The sequence below is a fragment of the Drosophila hydei genome, unplaced genomic scaffold (genome assembly GCF_003285905.1).
Source record: "Drosophila hydei strain 15085-1641.00,03,60 unplaced genomic scaffold, DhydRS2 tig00000250-arrow-arrow-pilon, whole genome shotgun sequence".
NCBI lineage: Eukaryota > Metazoa > Arthropoda > Insecta > Diptera > Drosophilidae > Drosophila > Drosophila hydei.
Window position 1 is genome coordinate 1,063,770 of NW_022045696.1, and position 18,339 is coordinate 1,082,108.

Below are 18,339 nucleotides of genomic sequence, written 5' to 3' on the forward strand. Positions count from 1 at the left end.
CGGTGCACTCACCTGTTTAGATTCGGGGCTAGGCGTAAAACACCTGAATTTCGGTGTCGCACTTATGGCTGATGTGGCACGAATCACGAGCAATTTCGACTGAGATTATTCCTCTATTAATTTCTCATTTATTTTCATACACTCTCTGCTCTTCGGTTTTTTCTGAATATTTTCAATTTTATTTTTCACTGCAGAATTGTTTTTCTTTCTGTTTATGTTTAGTTTTCAGCACATAAAAAAATAGCCAAGAAAAATACGCACAGGCTGAGACACAAGTCGGTTGAATGATTGGAAATTGTCAGCGCTGTTGGAGTACTTGGGGCACATGTTCACGTTTTCAAAAACAATTTTCGAAGCGCCTTCTGAATCAAACGGTTGCTCGGATGCTGCGCCGGCCACACAACCGTCGGTCAGGACATTCGCATGCGAACTGCACACGCTTTCAACAATTCAAATCAGAAATCCAAGTGAACGCTGCCATCGCCGTGGCCGTGGCCAAAGAACCAACGAGCCGACACCCGAACGCGCACGCACCAAGCGACAGCACCAAGCCGACGTGGCGTATGAGCTATTTTTTACTTTTACTCGGAGCGCTTTGCCAGCGAACGCCCACTCAATGTCCTGAGTGACTTTGCCCCGCCTGAAAAACAGGATGCGAACAGAAATATGTGCATGCATTAAGACGACCCATTCTCCGAAACGAAAATTAAACACAAATTATTTTCAGAACTCAAAAATTATAAAATACATTTCCACGAAATACAGCAGACGAAGATTAACTATTCTTACCCTTAAGCGTTAGACTTGGGAGCTAAGATTTCTAAATATACTCTCTGCTAGATATCAAGTAAAATATACACAAAATATATTTAGGCGTCGTAATCAATTATCATCAAGATGGGTAGATCCTTGTTAAGGTCTTCAGAATTAAATAATAATAATAATAAATAATATTACGAGAATATATTATTACACTAAACGTGCTTCATAAATCCATAAGCCATTTGGCCAACATTAACAAATATTTAAATATAAAAACTCCCTAAGAAATCGACTCAGATAATAAAATAAACTACGTTAAAAAACAGTAAATGAACAATAAATTAATGTAAAAATATAATAATAATAGTATTAAAAAAACGTGGCATTGGAAATTGCTTACGACATCTTTGTAGGGCATGGCTCAGTCGGTATATAAAAAGGAATTCATATATCAAAATATACGCGACATAATGTGAGAGACGAATGTTGGGCAATTGTTCTTAATTAATCTGATTTGCTGGCCTAGATAGCTTAGTTAATTGTTTTGCTGTGATTTTTATTGGGGGTTTTCTTTATAAATCTTTGTTATATTATTTTGTAATGGCCTGACGCAGGAATGAAAGGCAAGGGACTGTGGTTAGTTGATTAGGAGGAAATTAAATGGCAATGGCAATGGCTATGGCAATGGAAATGGCCATGGCAATGGCATAGCTGATAATCAGCTCGGGAAGACCGCTTAATTTCATTATCACAAATAGAAACAGCAGCCGGGCCAGCCAAATGGCCAAGGCAATCGAGGCCGAGGCAGAATCCATTAAGCCAACATCCAACGGTCGCACGCAACAGGCGCGCATCGAAATCTCTAAGGACTGCGGTACGAGCGGATGGCACAACGGCATATTTGTAAACAAAAATGAGCCAGACTGCGCAGCAGAGTCTTTGCTTGACGGGGGCTTACAGCATTGAACAGAAGCTGGCCCCTTTGCGACACCACTGGCTGCGCAGATATTCAGTTGCGCTCAAGTTGAGCTAAAACTCAAGTCACTCGCTTATATGAATGAAACCGAGCGATTTCGCTCAATGAACAAGTGTTGCGGCCAACTGGGCCATTGTAAATTAGGAATAATAGACAACAGCTTGGCTTTAAGTCATACAACGCATTATTATATCTAATGTATGTGTCGCCATTGTTGGGCCGGTTACGCTCTGCTTAGCTTGCCCTATGCTGTGCAAAGCACTTTCGTCACAACTGCAATGACTAATTGGATTGCGGCTAAAAAGTACGTTATCTCCAGCAACACTTAAATCTAATATGAATTTAATAAATAAAATCGAATATGTTAAAATATTCAAAATTCGAGATAGATCTCGCGCCTAACATGCTCCGATAATTTGTATATCGATGGTTGAATGTTGTTTTTGACGCCTATCGATATAACGCATACGATATGGCGCTCATCAGCTGTGCACTGAGCTGTCAAGTGCAGCTGATGACCAATTGTTGTATCAACACCAAATTGAGTCAAGTATCGATAAGATTTTGAGATGAGTATCATGACCGATAGCTAACAAGTTATCTACGCTGGAAAACTAAATTCAAAAGCCGCAATTACACAAAAGAAGAATATGTTTAATATTTGGTAAGAATAAATAACTTCTATTATATAAACTCAAAATATATCACAGCCAGACGCAAAGAATTCATGAACCTTGAGTATACATATTTTATACATATATGACAATTATAAATATTAAATGAGCACATTTGTTCAACAATAGTTAAGTAGAATTGGCTAAGGTGAAATATATTGAGTCATTTAATATATGCATTTTTTCTGATTTATTTAATTCTAAGAAATCGTTGCCTCAGCAGTAGTATGAAAGAAAATGTGTTATTCGCACACGCAATCATTTAATTGTAGTATTGTACTTTTCAGAAGGAAACAGATTAAAAATTTTAAATTACTTCAACTGTACATACTAAAATTAAACGTTCCCAAAACACATAGACTTTTATTTTTATAATATGCAATCGATAGTCAGAAACGGCCAATCTCAAAGCTTTGCCGATAGTCGTCCAAATTTGGATGTTCATCTCAAAGAGTAACTTATTTGGTTCTATCAAAGGCAATATAACTTGATTTCTCTATTAAAAATCGATTTATTATATAGTAGTGTATGTATAATATAAAAACTGACTCGCTAATTGTTTCCCTAACTACAGTAAGATCATTTATTTATAAGCCCAATCGATACATGTATTGTTGTATCGAAATTTCACATGAGCGATGTGCGATATATCAACAACCCTAGCTTTCAATACACGACGAATTGGCATGCATTAAACATCTACGACGTAACAAATTGAACAAAAGACGCGCGATAGTTAAGGGCACAAAGTCAAGACAAAGTGCAAGTGGGCGAATGTCGCCGCCTACATATCGATATGTATGTATGATTTCGTATCTTGTCTGTATGAATGCATCTGTGTGCGAGTGTGTGATGTGTGTGGTGTATGTTGTGTGTTGTGTGCGAGTGTGTGTTTGTGCAACGCTGTGTAGAAATTAACGTAGTGTGAAGAAGTTGCAAAAACGACGACGAAAATTGAAAACTGAAATCAAAGACGCAGCAGCGCTTCTTTAAAGCAGCTGCAACAACAATAAAAGCGACAGCAGCGGATTTGTAAGTTTTGCATATGCATCTGGAACAACCGCAACGAGAGCGGATTTCGATTCCTGTAAACAAAAACCAAATCAGCAGCAACAAAACAAAAGACCCATCATTGAACGCCAGCAGCAGCAGCAGCAGAAGCGGAAACGGCGTTGAATCATCATGCGGAACTTGTTTTTGTTGTAAGCTGTGGTCGTAGCATAATATAAAACAGCAACGATAACAACAAAATCAACAGCAGAGCAGCAGCAACAACAACGACAACAGCAGAAGTAGCAGCAGCAGCAAGACCCACGACATCAGCGTTGACGGCGACAATGTCGTTCGTATCGAGATTCGAGCAAAGTTACTTAGTTATTTATATCATTGCTTTGATTTTCATTCGAGCTGTGTGCATTTGTAATCAGCTTTCCGCGATAGCAGCGACGTCGGCAATGTAAACAAAGATTTGCGCCAGCTGCCGCTACTGAACCGACTTGGGACAGTGCCCTGTGCATGTGTCTTTGCTCGTCCGTTTTATCTTATCGCACAGCTAAAAGCTCCCCTTTTGGCATTTCTTTGCAGTTGAGACGAACACACGACCGATTCCAGCATAAGATATGGAGGAGAAGCGCATAGCGGATTACTTTGTGGTTGCCGGAATGCCCGAGCAGCCACAGCTGCTCCAAGATAACATATTCAATGACTCCGGCCGTCTGCGTGCAGCCAATACAATTGAGCCTATCACAGACATTGGCGTCTTCTTTCCGCTCCTGGGTGAACAGATGCCCGATGGCTATGAGCTGTTGGAGCACACGCCCACTGGACTGCCAGCAAATCTCAATCATGGCTCGGTGCGCACCACTGAGTGTTATATTTACTTTCGACGGGGCAAGGATCGGCCGCCGCTAGTGGATATCGGTAAGCGAATCGAAGCCATCCACGTGAACTATAATCGAATGCATTTGTTTTCTGTCGATAAAGGCGTGCTCTATGATGGTCATGAGCGTATCATGTCGGATGCGGAAATCGTTGCCGAGACGCCCGGCGGTCGTGTGGCCAATGTGAATAACTCGTCGGCGAAAACGTTTCTCACATATCGACGAGCCCGTCCAGACATGCCCTGCAACGAACTGGTGGTCACCGAACTGTGTGTCATTGTCCAAAGCAAAGGGGAACGACCGCCACACGCCTTCTGTCTCATTTACAAGACGCTGAACAAGGGCTATGTGGGCAGCGATGTATACTTGTGCTACAAGAAGTCCATGTACCGTCCCAAGCACATTAGCTATAAGCCGGAAATATTACTGCGCTATCCCACCGTAGATCACACGGACTTTCCCCTCAAGCTATGTCCAAGCGTGCCGCTCTTCTGCCTGCCCATGGGTGCCAGCTTGGAGGCCTGGCCACATGTCAATGGCACCGAGAAGCGCAAACCCATCAGTCCTGTGTTCAGCACATTTGTACTAACTGTGAGCGATGGCACCTACAAGGTGTACGGCTCGGCACTCACATTCTATGAGGACTACGAGTAAGGAACGCATTCGAAAGAATTTCAATCACGATTCAATTAACGACATTTCCGCTTCCAGCGAATCGCTACTGTCCGCGGAGCAACGCGAGCTGCTTGGCTGGGATGATGAATTTGCGGCACAGCACTCGCTCCACATGATCAAGGCCATATGCCTGCTCTCGCACCATCCGTTTGGCGACACTTTCGACAAGTGGCTGAAATATTTACACGTAAGCGACTGCATCAATTAACAGACGCCTGCTAACAAGTCTCGTGTTTCTTCTCGCCTAGCGCATGGTCTTGTATGGCGTCAATATACCGATACCCGTGGAGCGTTACATTATCCAGCTGCTGGATGAGGTGCCGTTCCCAGCACCCAGCATACATCTGCAGCTGTCGAGTGAGTCAAATGATCGGATTCTGCTCACTCAGCCAGAGGATTCGCCATTGCCGCGAAGCGGCGCCGGCTTCCATATGCTGCTCCAGAATCTGGGCACCGACAACTGCCTACACGTGCTCCTCTTGGCGCTCACCGAACAAAAGATACTCATACACTCGCTCAGGTAAGTGTCTTCGACTCGATCTCTCGTTTAAAGTGGCGTCGTCTAACCAAGCTCTCACTCGTAGGCCTGCAACACTGACTGCCGTCGCAGAGGCGATTGTCTCACTACTCTTTCCGTTCAAGTGGCAATGCCCCTATATACCGTTGTGCCCACTAGGCTTGGCCGAGGTATTGCATGCGCCTCTGCCTTATCTGATTGGCGTCGACTCGCGCTTCTTCGATCTGTACGAGCCGCCTACGGATGTGACCTGCATTGATCTGGACACCAACAACATCAGCGTACGCATAGGCTTTCTGTTGACATGGCTGTCCATTGCTATATTCTCTAATTTATCGCCCACAGCTGTGTGACTCGCAGCGCCATTTGACGCCTAAGCTGCTGCCCAAGCGCGCGGCCCGACTGTTGCGACAGACGCTCACTGAGCTGGAGAACGCCAAGCCCATCAGCTATGACTCCACCAACAGCTTGGATCGCGACATACGCAAGCGCAAGCGTGAGGCAAGTTGTCCCATACGATAGCTCATCCGCTTGTCAACATATTTGATCCAACTCTATTTGTGTTCTGTACAGCTGGTGCTCGAGCAGCGCATCCAAGAGGCCTTTCTGCTGTTCATGGCGTGCATATTGCGCGGCTATCGCGACTATCTGGTGCCTATTTCAAAGGCGCCCTCCGTGGGCGCCACCGATCCGAGTGCCTTATTTCAGCTGAAAGCTTTTCTGCGCTCGCGCGATAAGGTAAGTATCAGGGCGGGAACGGGGCGCAGCCCAGACAATGGGGCTAAACAATTGCGTGTGGACAGTTTCTGTAGTCTCATGCGATCTGGCCTTGAAGTTCATTGCAGCGTTTGCCTTTGCTTTTGCTTTTCCTAGCTTTCTATTTTTGTCTCAAATAAAATTCGCATTCCCCAAATGACGTCAGCGCCAAGAAGTAACCCGTTGGGAGAAACGACCAGCCGAGTAAACCTCTGGCTGCTGATGATATCTTCAAATGCGACGCTATTTGAATACCCCAAATAGCTCAATTACGCCACTCCATAGCAATTAATATAATTGCATACGCGTTAATCTTGCCAGAGATTTCAAGCGACTTGGTTCAATAAACCACTCACTGAACTCAACGCCAATCGAGGCCCTATATAGTAGAGCTAACACGACCTATCTATATTATATATATGCACATCAGTCGAGGGCATTCGCGCCTCCCAAGGCTGTGAGCACTTAATAAAAATCAAAAGATTGCCTTTTGTTTGTGAGGCTTGTTAAATTAGTTTTTCCAGTCGCCGTTTATTTGAGAATTGAGAATTGAGAATTGAGTTTTATGAAATCATTCAATAAAGAAACGATGCTGTGCTGTGCAGAATGAGTCATGTCTTGTGATCTCATGTTCATTCCAGCAAATATCAAATATAATAAATATATTGCTGTGCCATTAGCATTGATGAATAACCCGAACGATCGCTAATCCAGCTGCCTTTTAGTAGTTGAAATATTTATTTAAATTTAGCAAATATTGGTTGCATGTTTACTGACGGCGTGTCTTTTGCCTTTGCAGTCGCACCAGAAATTCTTTGAGCTGCTGATGAAGACGCAGATGTTCATTCGGTTCATTGAGGAGCGCAGCTTCGTCTCCGATGGGGATCACGGGCTGAGTTTCTTTGATGAGTGCGCCGAGAAGGTGACCGGCTACGACGAGACGCCCGCCCAGCTGCATCTGGTTGACTGGGACACGGGCCAGAGCAGCGAGCGCACCAAGTACATCTTTCCGCCGGACAATGTGGCAGTTGCGTCTGGCGGCGCCTCAAGCTACGTCTACAAGAATTTCACGCTGCAACCGGAGCTGCTGCACAGCACGAAGAAGACGGCGCTGTCACAGTTCCTGCAGCTGCAGCTAAACGCGTCTCTGTCGCCCGGCTCGCCGATCGCACGGCGCACCAAGCACGAGGTGAAGCTGTCCCAAAAGATGGCCAGTCGCTGTCAGCAGCACCCGGAGGCCTGGTCCAAGTATCTGCTGGCGACCTGCTACTCGCTGTACTTTCTGATTCTGCCCTCGATGGTGATGGATACGCGGCATGCGGGCAAGGAGCACGATATCCTGCGTGCCGCTTACGATGTGCTGGTGCGCGCCAGCAAGCTGAAGATCACCTGCGACGAGTTCTGCTATCGCATCATGATGCAGCTGTGCGGCATACACAATCTGCCCGTGCTGGCGGTGCGCCTTCATTATCTAATGAAGCGCTCGGGCGTGCAGCCGAACGCGCTGACCTACGGCTTCTACAATCGCTGCGTCCTCGAATCCCAGTGGCCCAGCGACAGCACCACGCTCAGTCAGATCCGCTGGAACCGCATCAAGAATGTTGTGATGGGCGCCGCACACTTTCGACGGGCCGGCAAGCGCCGGGCCGCCGCCAAGGTGTGCAAATCACTTAGCTCCTCGCATGACCACAACCTGAGCACCCTGGAGATGGTGGATGGCCAGTCGCGCAGCAGTCTGGCCAGCTCTGGTGAGGGCGGCGGCGGCGGTCTGTTGGACTTTGCCGCGTTCGACAGGCTGCGCAACAAGCTGGGCAGCATTGTGCGCCAAACGGTGGCAGGCGGCACTTCAGATGCGCTGCCCACTGAGGATGTGGTGAACAGCGCCGGGCTGCTCATCAGCGGCGAGTCGGGCACCAACAGCGCCAACGGCAGCACGCCCCTCACGCCCACCTACGGCGGCGATGCCCAGCTGCTGAGCAAACCGCGCAAGCAAATCATGAGCATCGGCGATGGCGAGGACGACGAAGACGAGGATCAGCAAGCCGAGCATGCGGAGCACTCAGCGCCGCTGACACCGCAGAAAGGAAACCAGGACATCGAGTACGCTGGCGGCGACTACGACCTAGACGTGGATGTAGACGAAGAGCAGGAGCAGGACGAGCTCGATGAGCACGTGGGCGTCCATCAAGCCAGACAGCGCGTGCAGAGCCCCACCAAGTAAGCTCCACTCACACGATCTCTTTTTTGTCTGTTGTCTTGAAACTCGGCGTGTTTTCGTCTTATTGCCAGAATCTCGCCACGCACACCCGTCACCCAGAACGATCCGCTTGGCGCCTTAAACGAGGAGGACGCCACGCCCACACAGCAGCCGGAGGCACAGCCAGAGATGGCGACGTCAACAGCCCTCAATAGCAACATGTACAGCGACAAGCCAATCCTGTTCAGAGGCCAACGCAGCGCCACCTTCGACGAGTCGACGCAGATTGGGAAGAGCATGCACCGATCCGAGACGATGCCAGTGGCCAGCAGCGGGGTCACGCACAGTCTGGCCAACATTGGCTCCTCCCTCAAGTTCACATTCGGGTAACTAAGTCGCACTAGCTGGTCGCACGCCACCCACAAGAGCTATATATAAAGAAATAGAAACGAACGAAGCAGCAGGCGACTTAATGTTGTTATATAAACTATATTGTGTGCCATTCATCAACCGTATCACTTGCATATAATCACACACACACACGCACACACACACACACAGAGCCACTCACACACACAGTCACCCACACACATGCAGCAGAAACTGCTATTTTTCTTTTCCTACCTTGAAACTCTTAACATGTTTTTTTCTTATTCATTCGTTTAGATTTTACTTTTTGCCTTTTTGTATATTTTTACATATGAAAACTCTCTGAATCGCTCCAATTCGTTTCTGTGCAACGTTTTGTATTTTTTTTTTTACTGTAGACGTTATTCACCCGCACGATTGTCCCTTAAGAAAGACTTGAAATTGCCCGCCAATATAATAGAAAATATATCAAGCATAAGGTAAGTCAGTCAGCAAAGCTCTTAAAACTTGTACACACACACACACACACACACACACACGCACACACACACACACACCTGCTGCAAATGCTGCTGCTAATTCCATATTGCCTCGAAATTATGCCTACCTGAGCTTAGCTCTTAAATATTGATAATATTTCAAAACGGAAAACTTTCAAAAGGCAGCTCTATAAATCTCTAAAGTGTATATATATATCTATGCTTTGATCGATCTATCTATCTGTCAAGATCTCAGCTAAGTAAACTCCTTCATCTGTCTGTCAATGTCAATGTCAATTTTCTAATCTTCATCTCTATAGGAACTCTGCTAACTACTATAGCAAACTATCTTAAACAAGAAACTTCTCATCTGAGTTTCTATATCTGATTGAAATAAATTACTTTTTGAATTGGCTAACTGATTGTCAATGTAGCTGTTATGGCTCAAGATTGTCGCGCAGCATTTGCCTCTACACACAAAACAATTGAAAACTCTTTATATTCCACTTATGTTCCACTTAAGTTTCACCTTGGATCGGTTACTGCAATACAATACGTTTCGGGTTTTGGGTTGTCCTTTAACTCTGATCTGATCTGATCTGATCGTCGTCGATGTTGTTGATGTTGTTGTTGTTGTTGGTGGCGGGCAATTCAAGGTTTGACACAAGCCACACACCCACACCCACGCCCACACGCACACACACACTTAGTCCCTCACTCACTCACTCACACTGAATGTTTACAATTATTCATATTCGTTCGTACCTAGCCACAACATTCACAGTAAAAACCTCGTTCTCTTCATAACCCACAGCAGCAACCAAAACTCGCTCTCTCTCACTCGCTCACTCAATGCCTGTGCATCTTTCTCACTCACACTCACTCACTCTCTCGCTCTCTCTCTCTCTGTTCTTTCCATAACAGCAGCAGCAACGTTTCCATTTGATTGTTATGTTAGCCAAAGTTAACATCAGTAAAGTTGAAGAGCTAGAAAAGGTGGAGCTTCGAGCATCTGTTAAGATCTATGATCTATCTATGACTCAATCTTAACTATGAAACTCTGTTAAATGAATGAATTTGGCTGCTTTATTGAGGCTTTGCTTCAAAGGAAAGGAAGCTACAAGCCCAAAGTTCTTCGACTGCTGCTGCTGACCTAGTGTTGCTTGTTGTTGTTGTTGTTGTTGTTGTTATCCTTAACCTCTTGTATATATTAACAGTGTGTACTGTAAAAGTGTTTTGGCTTAGAAGATGTTCGAGCATTGTACCTAGTCTCATCCACACTCTTACTCTCTCGGCAGCCCCAGCCTGACGAGCAAGAAGTCCAACGAGCTAATCCAGGGCAGCCTGAGCAGCATTAAGTATGCGGCCAACTCGCTGACGCGCAAATTCGATGAGATCAAGGGCGCCATATCGGCCAATTCGACGCCGGTGAAGACGAATAATGGACATCAGCATCATCATCATCATCATCACCATCATCTGCAGCACCATCACCATCATCATCATCATCAGCAGGAGGCGCTGGCGGGCGGCGAAGACCATGACGCAGCTGGCGGTGCCGATGAGGGCAAACTGAGGCGCGTCTCCAGCGATCTTGACCCTTGGGGCAGGCTCAGCGAGTCGCGCAAGTCGAGCTACAACAATCTGGTGCCCCTGGGCGAGAATAGCTCGAATGCGGCAATGCACTTGCACGCCTTGCCCGTGCTACCCGACAATCTGTACAGCAGCTCAACGGAGGTAAGTGAGTCTTAGCCATGTGCAAACCGAGTAAAACAAAACTTTGGTCTCCTGCAGAGCAACGCGGATCCTGAGTGCGATGTGCTGATCCAGCTGACGACCTGCTCGCAGTGCCACAACTGTTCGGTGCTGGTCTACGACGAGGAGATCATGAGCGGCTGGTCGGCGGAGGACTCCAACTTGAACACCACATGCCATGCGTGCAACAAGCTGACCGTGCCCTTCCTCAGCGTGCAGATCACACGCCTGGAGGCCGCCGAGGCCGACAGCAATGGCGAGTGTCTGGCTGCTGACAAGACCAGCCTGACGGTGCCATATCTGAATCCGCTGGTGCTGCGCAAAGAGTTGGAGAACATACTCACCCAAGAGGGCGACCTGTCGCTCATCAAGCCCAATTTCGTTGAGGAGCATCCGATCATCTACTGGAACCTGTTGTGGCTCATGGAGCGCATCGAGGGCAAGACGCACCTGCCCGAGCTGTGTCTGCCGCCAACGGTGAGTGAGCGAGTCCTTGACATTAATGATGTGGAAGGTAATGTAATTGTCTCCTTTCGGCAGAGCGACGAGGAGCAACTGGATCCACTGACCAAGGTCAAGACCGTACACATACAGTGCCTGTGGGATAATCTAAATTTGCATAGTGAAACTAGCGGCTCGCCCATGTACATTCTCTATCGACAGACACAGCCCACAAGTCCATTGATCAAGGCTTTGCTAACCGACCAGGCGCAGCTTAGCATGAAGTGAGTGAGATGGACTAAGGCGATGGGATTTGTGCTCCAACTAATTCTAACTTCTTTGCCCTTGCAGTGTCATTCAGCAAATCCTTTCAGCGATTCGTTGCAACGATATGGCAACGCCGCTGAAGCGCTTGGCCAACGAACGACACAAGCTGAAGAGCAGCGGCGTGGAGCGCTCGCATTCGTTCTACCGGGATATACTCTTTCTGGCGCTAACGGCCATTGGCCGGGCCAACGTCGACTTGGCCACATTCCATCGCGAATATGCGGCCGTGTTCGACAAGCTGACGGAACGCGAGTGCAACATGTATTATCGCAATCAGGACCTGCCGCCATCGGCGTCCACGATCTTCTGTCGGGCATACTTCAAGCCGTTGCTGCTGCCCTGACGTGCGGCAGGCGAGGAGGCGGAGGACCTGAATGGATGCGACCACAATGTGAAACCCTAAAAGACATGACGACCAAAAAGAAACAAGCAACAAGAAAGCGCTTAACACTACCACATCAATGGACAACAAAAACAAACAGAAACAAAACAAAATCGAGAACTAATTTTGACTTGTAAATGACTTGAACTTAAATCATAAGTACTTAATGTTTAATTTTTGTGTATTTTAATTTGAATTGACATTTTTTTATGTTTTTTTTTTAGCACACAATCGCTCGCTCTCTCTCTCTCTCTCTCTCTAGAGCTTACACACACATACATAAATGACTGGTTTCTAAGACAATACACACACATACATATACACACACACATCAAATGATATATTTGATATACATATTATTATTATATATATATATATATATATATATATATATATATATATTTGTTTTTTATATATTCAAACTCCTGCAACAACTTGACCCTCGACGTATTTGCCTTATTATATATAATATAACGGTACATCCGCACATATAGAGCCCATGTGCGTTCCATCTAAAACTAGTTTTCTATAGCTGTACCATGCATCGATGTACAATGTATTCATGTATGTACATATATGTATCTGGTTCATCATTTCAACTAGCATCGCCTTCAAATTGTGATTTTTATTTCAAAAATATTAATTTCATCGATCGAATGTAGATAGCACATGAAATGGGAATGTCTCGAAAAACCTAGGGGTATATATATTGGAATAGGGTTCCGGGGTTCGACTTAGGGTAACTTGATTTAAATTGGGATGCGAAACTGACGACGACAACGATTAATATTGCAATACAAGGAAATCAGCCTGTTCAACTGAAATTTATATTAAAGATGAAATCTATTAAGGATCACACGCACACCCGTACACCCACACACACACACACACACACACACACTCACAGCGCAACGATAGTAAAGTTTTGAAAAATAAAATCGAAAAACAATAACAAACTCAAGTAACTGTATTTCAGCAATCTTTTTGTCGCTCATATTAAGAAATTGTATATTTAATGTTTAAATTAATTTAAAAATAAAAAAGTTAAAAACCCAAACGGAGTTAAGCATTAAGAGTTTAGAACCTGCTTAGGAGTCGCTACTATAAAAGTGTGTTTCGAACCAGCTAACTCTAAACACATTAGTTCGGAATCTATGGAATATCTTTCACAAGCTCAATTCATATCGGAGTCGAGTTATGTTCTTTAGATAACACACTGAATGTTAAGTATATTGAACCAGTATCTATATCATAGGAAAATATACATCTATATAAAACTGTCTGCTGCGCGAGACTTGATAAGTTCATGGCTTATATAATACTGATTGTACTATATAGTATATATATACGATTATACTTTATAGTTTATATGCATGATATATGATAGTGTCCATAGGTAACAGGCTCTTCTCAATCATTTGACCAAGCCTCAGCTAGACCTTCTGCAATATTTTAGTTCATTTCCATTGCATAACAAAATATTTCCGGGAGTGTTTCGGTTTGCATATAAATATAAATTAGCAACATTTATTTGCAGCAAAGAACATATATAGTAAAGTGAGAAAAAAAAGTTAAATTATATATATATATATATGCCATGCACCTTACGGAGAGCGGCGAGCCGTAAGATAATGCAAAACAAGACAAGCAGATGGATATTGCGTTACTTGGCTTGTGAGATTATTAAGGTACGGCGCAAGGTGCTCGGCTGGTACAGTGAACACTACGGCTAGACAAACTTAGGAGGTAGGCGCGAAAAGCGCGACAATGTTGGATATGGTGCGTCGATAGGTAGGGATTAGCGGATCAGTCGGAAAGCAGCACAACGTCTTCGCTGCAGCTGGGCGGCGGCGGCGAAGCTGGCGTTGGCTTCTGTCTGGTGGGCGAGCCGTTGCTCTTGCGCAGATACTGGCTAATGAGCGCGTTCTTGGTGGCCGCATGGAACTGTTGATCACGCGGCACAGACATGAGCAAATTGCCGCGTTTCTTGATGCTCGTGCCTGGTGCTGTTGCTGTTGGCGTGCCTGTGGATTCATTGGGTTTGCCGGCAGCCGAGTCGTTGGCCTTGCTCACTTTGTCGACGTCTGCTTTGGGTGTGCCGCCCGCGTCAGCTGTCTCGGCAGTCAGCGAGGACTCGCCCAACGATGTGTCCGCCTTGCTGGCTTTCGGCGTAAGCGTGTAGTTCCATTCGTTTTGCAGCGTCAGCTCGTCCAGGTGAAACTTGTGCAGCGTTTCCGCGTTGACCACCCAGCAGAGGCGCTTCTTCGGCTTCTTAGACTTCTTTGCCTCGGTGCCACCGGCCTTCTCGACGGGCTTCCAGGTAGCCAGCTCGTCGAACTTTTCGCGCAGCAGCGTCTTCGACGGCAGCATCATTTGTGACTCCGCCGGAATTTGTGTCTTCAGATACTCCATATACTCGGAGATGAGGAAGATTTTGGCATTGCTGTTGCCGTGTATGAGCCGCACCAGCTGCTGCAGCAGCTGCTCGTCCAGCTGCAGTGTAATTGGCTTAGCTTTGGCCTCCTCGAGCGGCTCCTCCTCGTCGCCGGACTCCTGTGGCGGCTCGAGCGTTAGCGGCTGCAGCTGCCAGCAGCCGTACATATCGATGGTCTGAATGAAGACAGCCGGGAATAGCTCCGACTTGTTGCCGTTCTCGTCGAGCCAGACGGGCCCCAGCAGACGGGGCTTGATCTTCTTGGTCTGTTTCTTCATTTCCTGGGCGAACTCCTGCTGCAGCACCTGCAGCTTTGCCTTCTGCGCCTCGCGTGTATTGCCATCCTCGAGCTCGCCGTCGTTCTGCAGCTCTTCGTCGCTGAGATGGCCATGGGGCACAAACCACTCGTTGTACTCCTCCTCAGACTCCTCCTCGGACTCGCGCTCCTTCTCATCCTCGCTGGCGCTAAGCGACTCTCCGGGCTCCTCCTCTTCCCACTCGCAATCCGAGTCCACCTCATAGTCGAAGTGGCTCTGTTAGATACAAAAATAAATATTTAAGCCTAACCTTTGGAGATAGAGTTCGTAGCATACCTTGTCCTGGCCTAGTGGGTGGCGCGCACTGATCAGTTGGCTGCGCTTGCGCCAGGTGCCGTAGTAGGGCGGGCGACGATTGTCCGCAAAGTGTAAGTACTTGGCACGCATCCATGGCAGTTGCTTGGGCCGCTCCACCACAATGGGCGTGCCCACTGCATTGGCCAGGTCATCTGGAAGGGATGAAGCTATGAAGATACTGGAATGGTCTAGTGGCCATGCACTTACCGATCACCTGGACATCATCATCATCCTCCTCGTCTTTGGAGGATCTCTGCAGTCGGATGTCTCGTTTGCTGGCCTGCGGCTTGTGACTGCCCAAGCTCAGCTCATTCAGATAGAGCTGGGCACGTGTGGGACGCTTGGTGCGTCCAATGCTCGCATTGAGATCCTCCTCATCGTCTTCGTCGTCCGGCACATGGAAGAGCTTGTCCAGCTGTTGGCGCGTGTCGGCGGCGAGTGTGGCGCGTATGACAGGGGCCAGGACCATGTCGTCCTTCACCTGAAAGGGACGAAAGGCGAGCTGCTGGTTGCTAATGTGGCTGGGATCGCTGTCGCAGCTATTCTGCTCCTGCTCCAGCGTGCCGCCGATGGATTGTCTCGGTTGTTTGGGCACAAAGAATTTGCTAAAAGTGGCGGCGGCGCGTTTTTTCTTTAGCTCGGCCTCCTCCTTCTCCTGCTCCTTGCGGCGTCGCTCTTCGTCCTTCTTGCGCTGCACCTCCTCCTTGGCTTCGTTGCGTTTGCGCTTCTCCTCGTTCTCGGCCTGCCGCTTGCGCTCCTTCTCCTCGTTCTCGGCTTGACGCTTACGTTCCTTTTCCTCGCGCTCTTTGCGTCGCAGCTCCTCTTTGTCCTCGCGTTCCTTGCGTCGCTGCTCCTCTTTGACGTCACGTTCCGCCTTCTTCTGCAGCTCGCGCTGCTCCTTTTCCTGCTGCTTAAGGCGGCGCTCTTCCTGCAACTTGCGCTCCTTCTCCTCGCGCGCCTTCCGTCGCTGCTCCATCAGCCGCTGCTGCTTGGGCGTCAGGTTTGACAGCTTAGCCGCCACGGTGGCCGCAGAGCTGGCAGACTTGCTTTCCGCCTCCGGCTCCTTATCTGTCTCTGAGGATTCCTCGTGCTTCTGGGCCTTCTCTTTTTCCGGGGACGTATGGTTCAATGTGTCTGTGTCCACGTCCATATCCATATCGGTGCTGGACTCGTCCGCAGCAGCAGCTGCAGCATCATTAGATTTTAGCTCGTCGTTGCTATCTAGCAGCACCACATCCGAGTCTTCATCCAGCTTGGGCACATCTTCTTCCTTAGATTTTGATTTTGCATTCAACTGCGATTTGGTTTTGAGGTCCTTCTTGGAGTTTGCAGTCGCTGCCACAGTCGGAGTTCTCTCTTGGGCTGCAACGTCTCCCTTGGCCTTTACATCTGTCTTGGCTTTCATTTTCACTACATCCAATTTGGTCTGCCCGGGCGTCTTTACCTTGGGTGATGCCTTCGACTTTACCTCAATCACCTTGGCTCGCTTCTGTGGATTGAGGCTCTCGGCAATAGCCTCAATATCATCGCTGGAGTCACTGCGCTCAACGCTTGACTCCACCTTCGGCTGCTTCGATTGCTTCACTGTCTCCGATTTCCTTAAGGATTTCCGGCGCTTGGCTCGCTTGTTGCTCACCGGCAGCTTGATTTGAATGGGTCCCACATGAGTGACGCCCTCTATGGGCTTTTCCTTCAACTTATTTTCCTTAACATTGCCTTTAACATGCTTATCATCCTGCTTCTGCTCCTGTCCCTGTTCCTCGTCATTGGCATCGTCATCGTCATCATCGTCGTCGTCATCCAGCTCAATGACATCGTCGGCCATGATCTCCGTTGTTTTGGGCTTCTTGCTGGACGCAATGCTCGATGTGCCCAGCTCCAGGTTCTCTTTGCTGTTGGAGCGACGCAGCTGCTCCGTCTCTGCTGCCTTGTCGAGGGCAAAGGACAACTTGCGTTTTCGCGGCGCCACCTCGTCCAAGTCCACATCCAGCTCAACAGCACTGGTTGAGGTGGACGCTGGTGTCGTCGCCGCTGCTGCTGAGCTGCCCTTCGCCACGGGTGCTATCAACTTGAAAGGTAAACGCGTCTGAACAAATTTCTTGCCGCCGCTCCCAGTGTTTCCATTGCGATCCGCTGATTTGGTTGCATTTGCATCTTTTGCGCGAGCCGAGTTTGGTGTTTTCACAACGCCGGCTGGCATTCTAGCTAGCTTGTTGTCGGTTTTTAAAATGTTTTTCTATGTAAATTGCAAATGCAGTTGCCCTTCCCAACGCTTGCCGTCCAGTTTACGCGCGTCACACACACCACACGCACAACAATTGTGAAAAAAGCGCGCCAAGCACAAAACACGCACAGCTGTTTATTGCAGAGTTGCTCTGATAGCGATCAATTCAGTATAAAATAGTTTGTAATAGTTGGCAACGCGTTGGCCAAATGACATACACTTCACATATAGATGGCGTTTAAGAACAGATTTGAAATATTGTTTTTTGTTGTTGTTCTTTTAAATTGTGAAAGTTGGATAAGAAATTATTTATTTTTTATAAAATACAAGCTGTATATGTAGGAGAAGTTTTCAAGCTGAACCATTTTTAATAATTTTTTTATCACATAGCTTATAATAATTTATAATTTTTATGTCGATTTATCTTTTATATCTCTTTTGCTCTTCGCCTCTCTCTCGCTCTCTCTCTCTCTATCTCTCTCTGCCTCTTTTCAATAATCTGTTTAATTTGATTTTCTTTTAATATACTTAGTTCGTTCTGATTTTGTATACAATGTACTAAATGACAATGCTTAAAATTGGGTATACCGGTTTTTTGATCATGCAGAGTATTTATTGATTATCGATAGTAATCGATGGCTCAAATCAGGTTTTCAAACATAACCTAAAAACTGTAAGGGCTAGAAGGAATTCCTAATTCACAGATTATTTAAATACCTTAGAGAGAGGAGTAGAGATTTGTGCTATTTATGTTTATTAAATTCATTAAGAACTAACATCTGGAACATGAATTAACAAGAAGCCTGAAAGGCTTGAGTCAACAGCTCCGCGCTGCGGTCAGGGTATCTGCTAGTCGTGCACTCCCGCCTCTAATGCG

The 18,339-nt window shown here is 46.8% G+C and overlaps 2 protein-coding genes across 7 annotated transcripts in view; one reads left to right on the forward strand and one right to left on the reverse strand.

Moving 5' to 3' along the window:
* The window catches only part of LOC111604749 (DENN domain-containing protein Crag), a 57,387-nt gene extending 44,968 nt beyond the window's left edge, over window positions 1-12,419 (forward strand). The window contains exons 1-15 of one of the 6 annotated variants that reach the window (XM_023322924.2): window positions 3,059-3,210; window positions 3,997-4,332; window positions 4,396-4,942; window positions 5,004-5,154; window positions 5,216-5,487; window positions 5,552-5,765; window positions 5,830-5,985; window positions 6,058-6,222; window positions 7,040-8,457; window positions 8,530-8,823; window positions 9,205-9,285; window positions 10,584-11,022; window positions 11,080-11,517; window positions 11,581-11,765; window positions 11,833-12,419. In XM_023322924.2, the coding sequence (XP_023178692.2) occupies window positions 4,032-4,332; window positions 4,396-4,942; window positions 5,004-5,154; window positions 5,216-5,487; window positions 5,552-5,765; window positions 5,830-5,985; window positions 6,058-6,222; window positions 7,040-8,457; window positions 8,530-8,823; window positions 9,205-9,285; window positions 10,584-11,022; window positions 11,080-11,517; window positions 11,581-11,765; window positions 11,833-12,151 (4,980 nt within the window). In that variant the 5' untranslated portion in view covers window positions 3,059-3,210; window positions 3,997-4,031 and the 3' untranslated portion in view covers window positions 12,152-12,419. Of the gene's footprint in view, window positions 1-3,057; window positions 3,211-3,257; window positions 3,445-3,599; window positions 3,615-3,800; window positions 4,333-4,395; window positions 4,943-5,003; window positions 5,155-5,215; window positions 5,488-5,551; window positions 5,766-5,829; window positions 5,986-6,057; window positions 6,223-7,039; window positions 8,458-8,529; window positions 8,824-9,204; window positions 9,286-10,583; window positions 11,023-11,079; window positions 11,518-11,580; window positions 11,766-11,832 lie in introns of those variants that run through there. The other 5 variants (XM_023322925.2, XM_023322928.2, XM_023322926.2 and 2 more) reach the window with 5 other exon arrangements.
* A 1,364-nt stretch (window positions 12,420-13,783) lies between these two features.
* On the reverse strand, window positions 13,784-17,588 carry LOC111604741 (chromatin assembly factor 1 subunit A). The gene is made up of 3 exons (XM_023322915.2): window positions 15,446-17,588; window positions 15,218-15,390; window positions 13,784-15,157 (listed from the first exon to the last, which is right to left on the reverse strand). The coding sequence occupies exons 1-3, from the start codon at window positions 17,436-17,438 to the stop codon at window positions 13,997-13,999; spliced, it is 3,327 nt and encodes a 1,108-aa protein (XP_023178683.2). The 5' UTR covers window positions 17,439-17,588; the 3' UTR covers window positions 13,784-13,996.
* Between the last annotated feature and the right edge of the window lie 751 nt (window positions 17,589-18,339).

Bases quoted from the DNA above. Each gene is read 5' to 3' on its own strand.
- LOC111604741 (XM_023322915.2), bottom strand. From the start codon at position 17,438: ATGCCAGCCGGCGTTGTGAAAACACCAAACTCGGCTCGCGCAAAAGAT. The intron at 15,391-15,445 runs GTAAGTGCATGG...CATCCCTTCCAG, and splicing joins TGATGATGTCCAGGTGATCG to ATGACCTGGCCAATGCAGTG. The intron at 15,158-15,217 runs GTATGCTACGAA...TGTATCTAACAG, and splicing joins ACCCACTAGGCCAGGACAAG to AGCCACTTCGACTATGAGGT.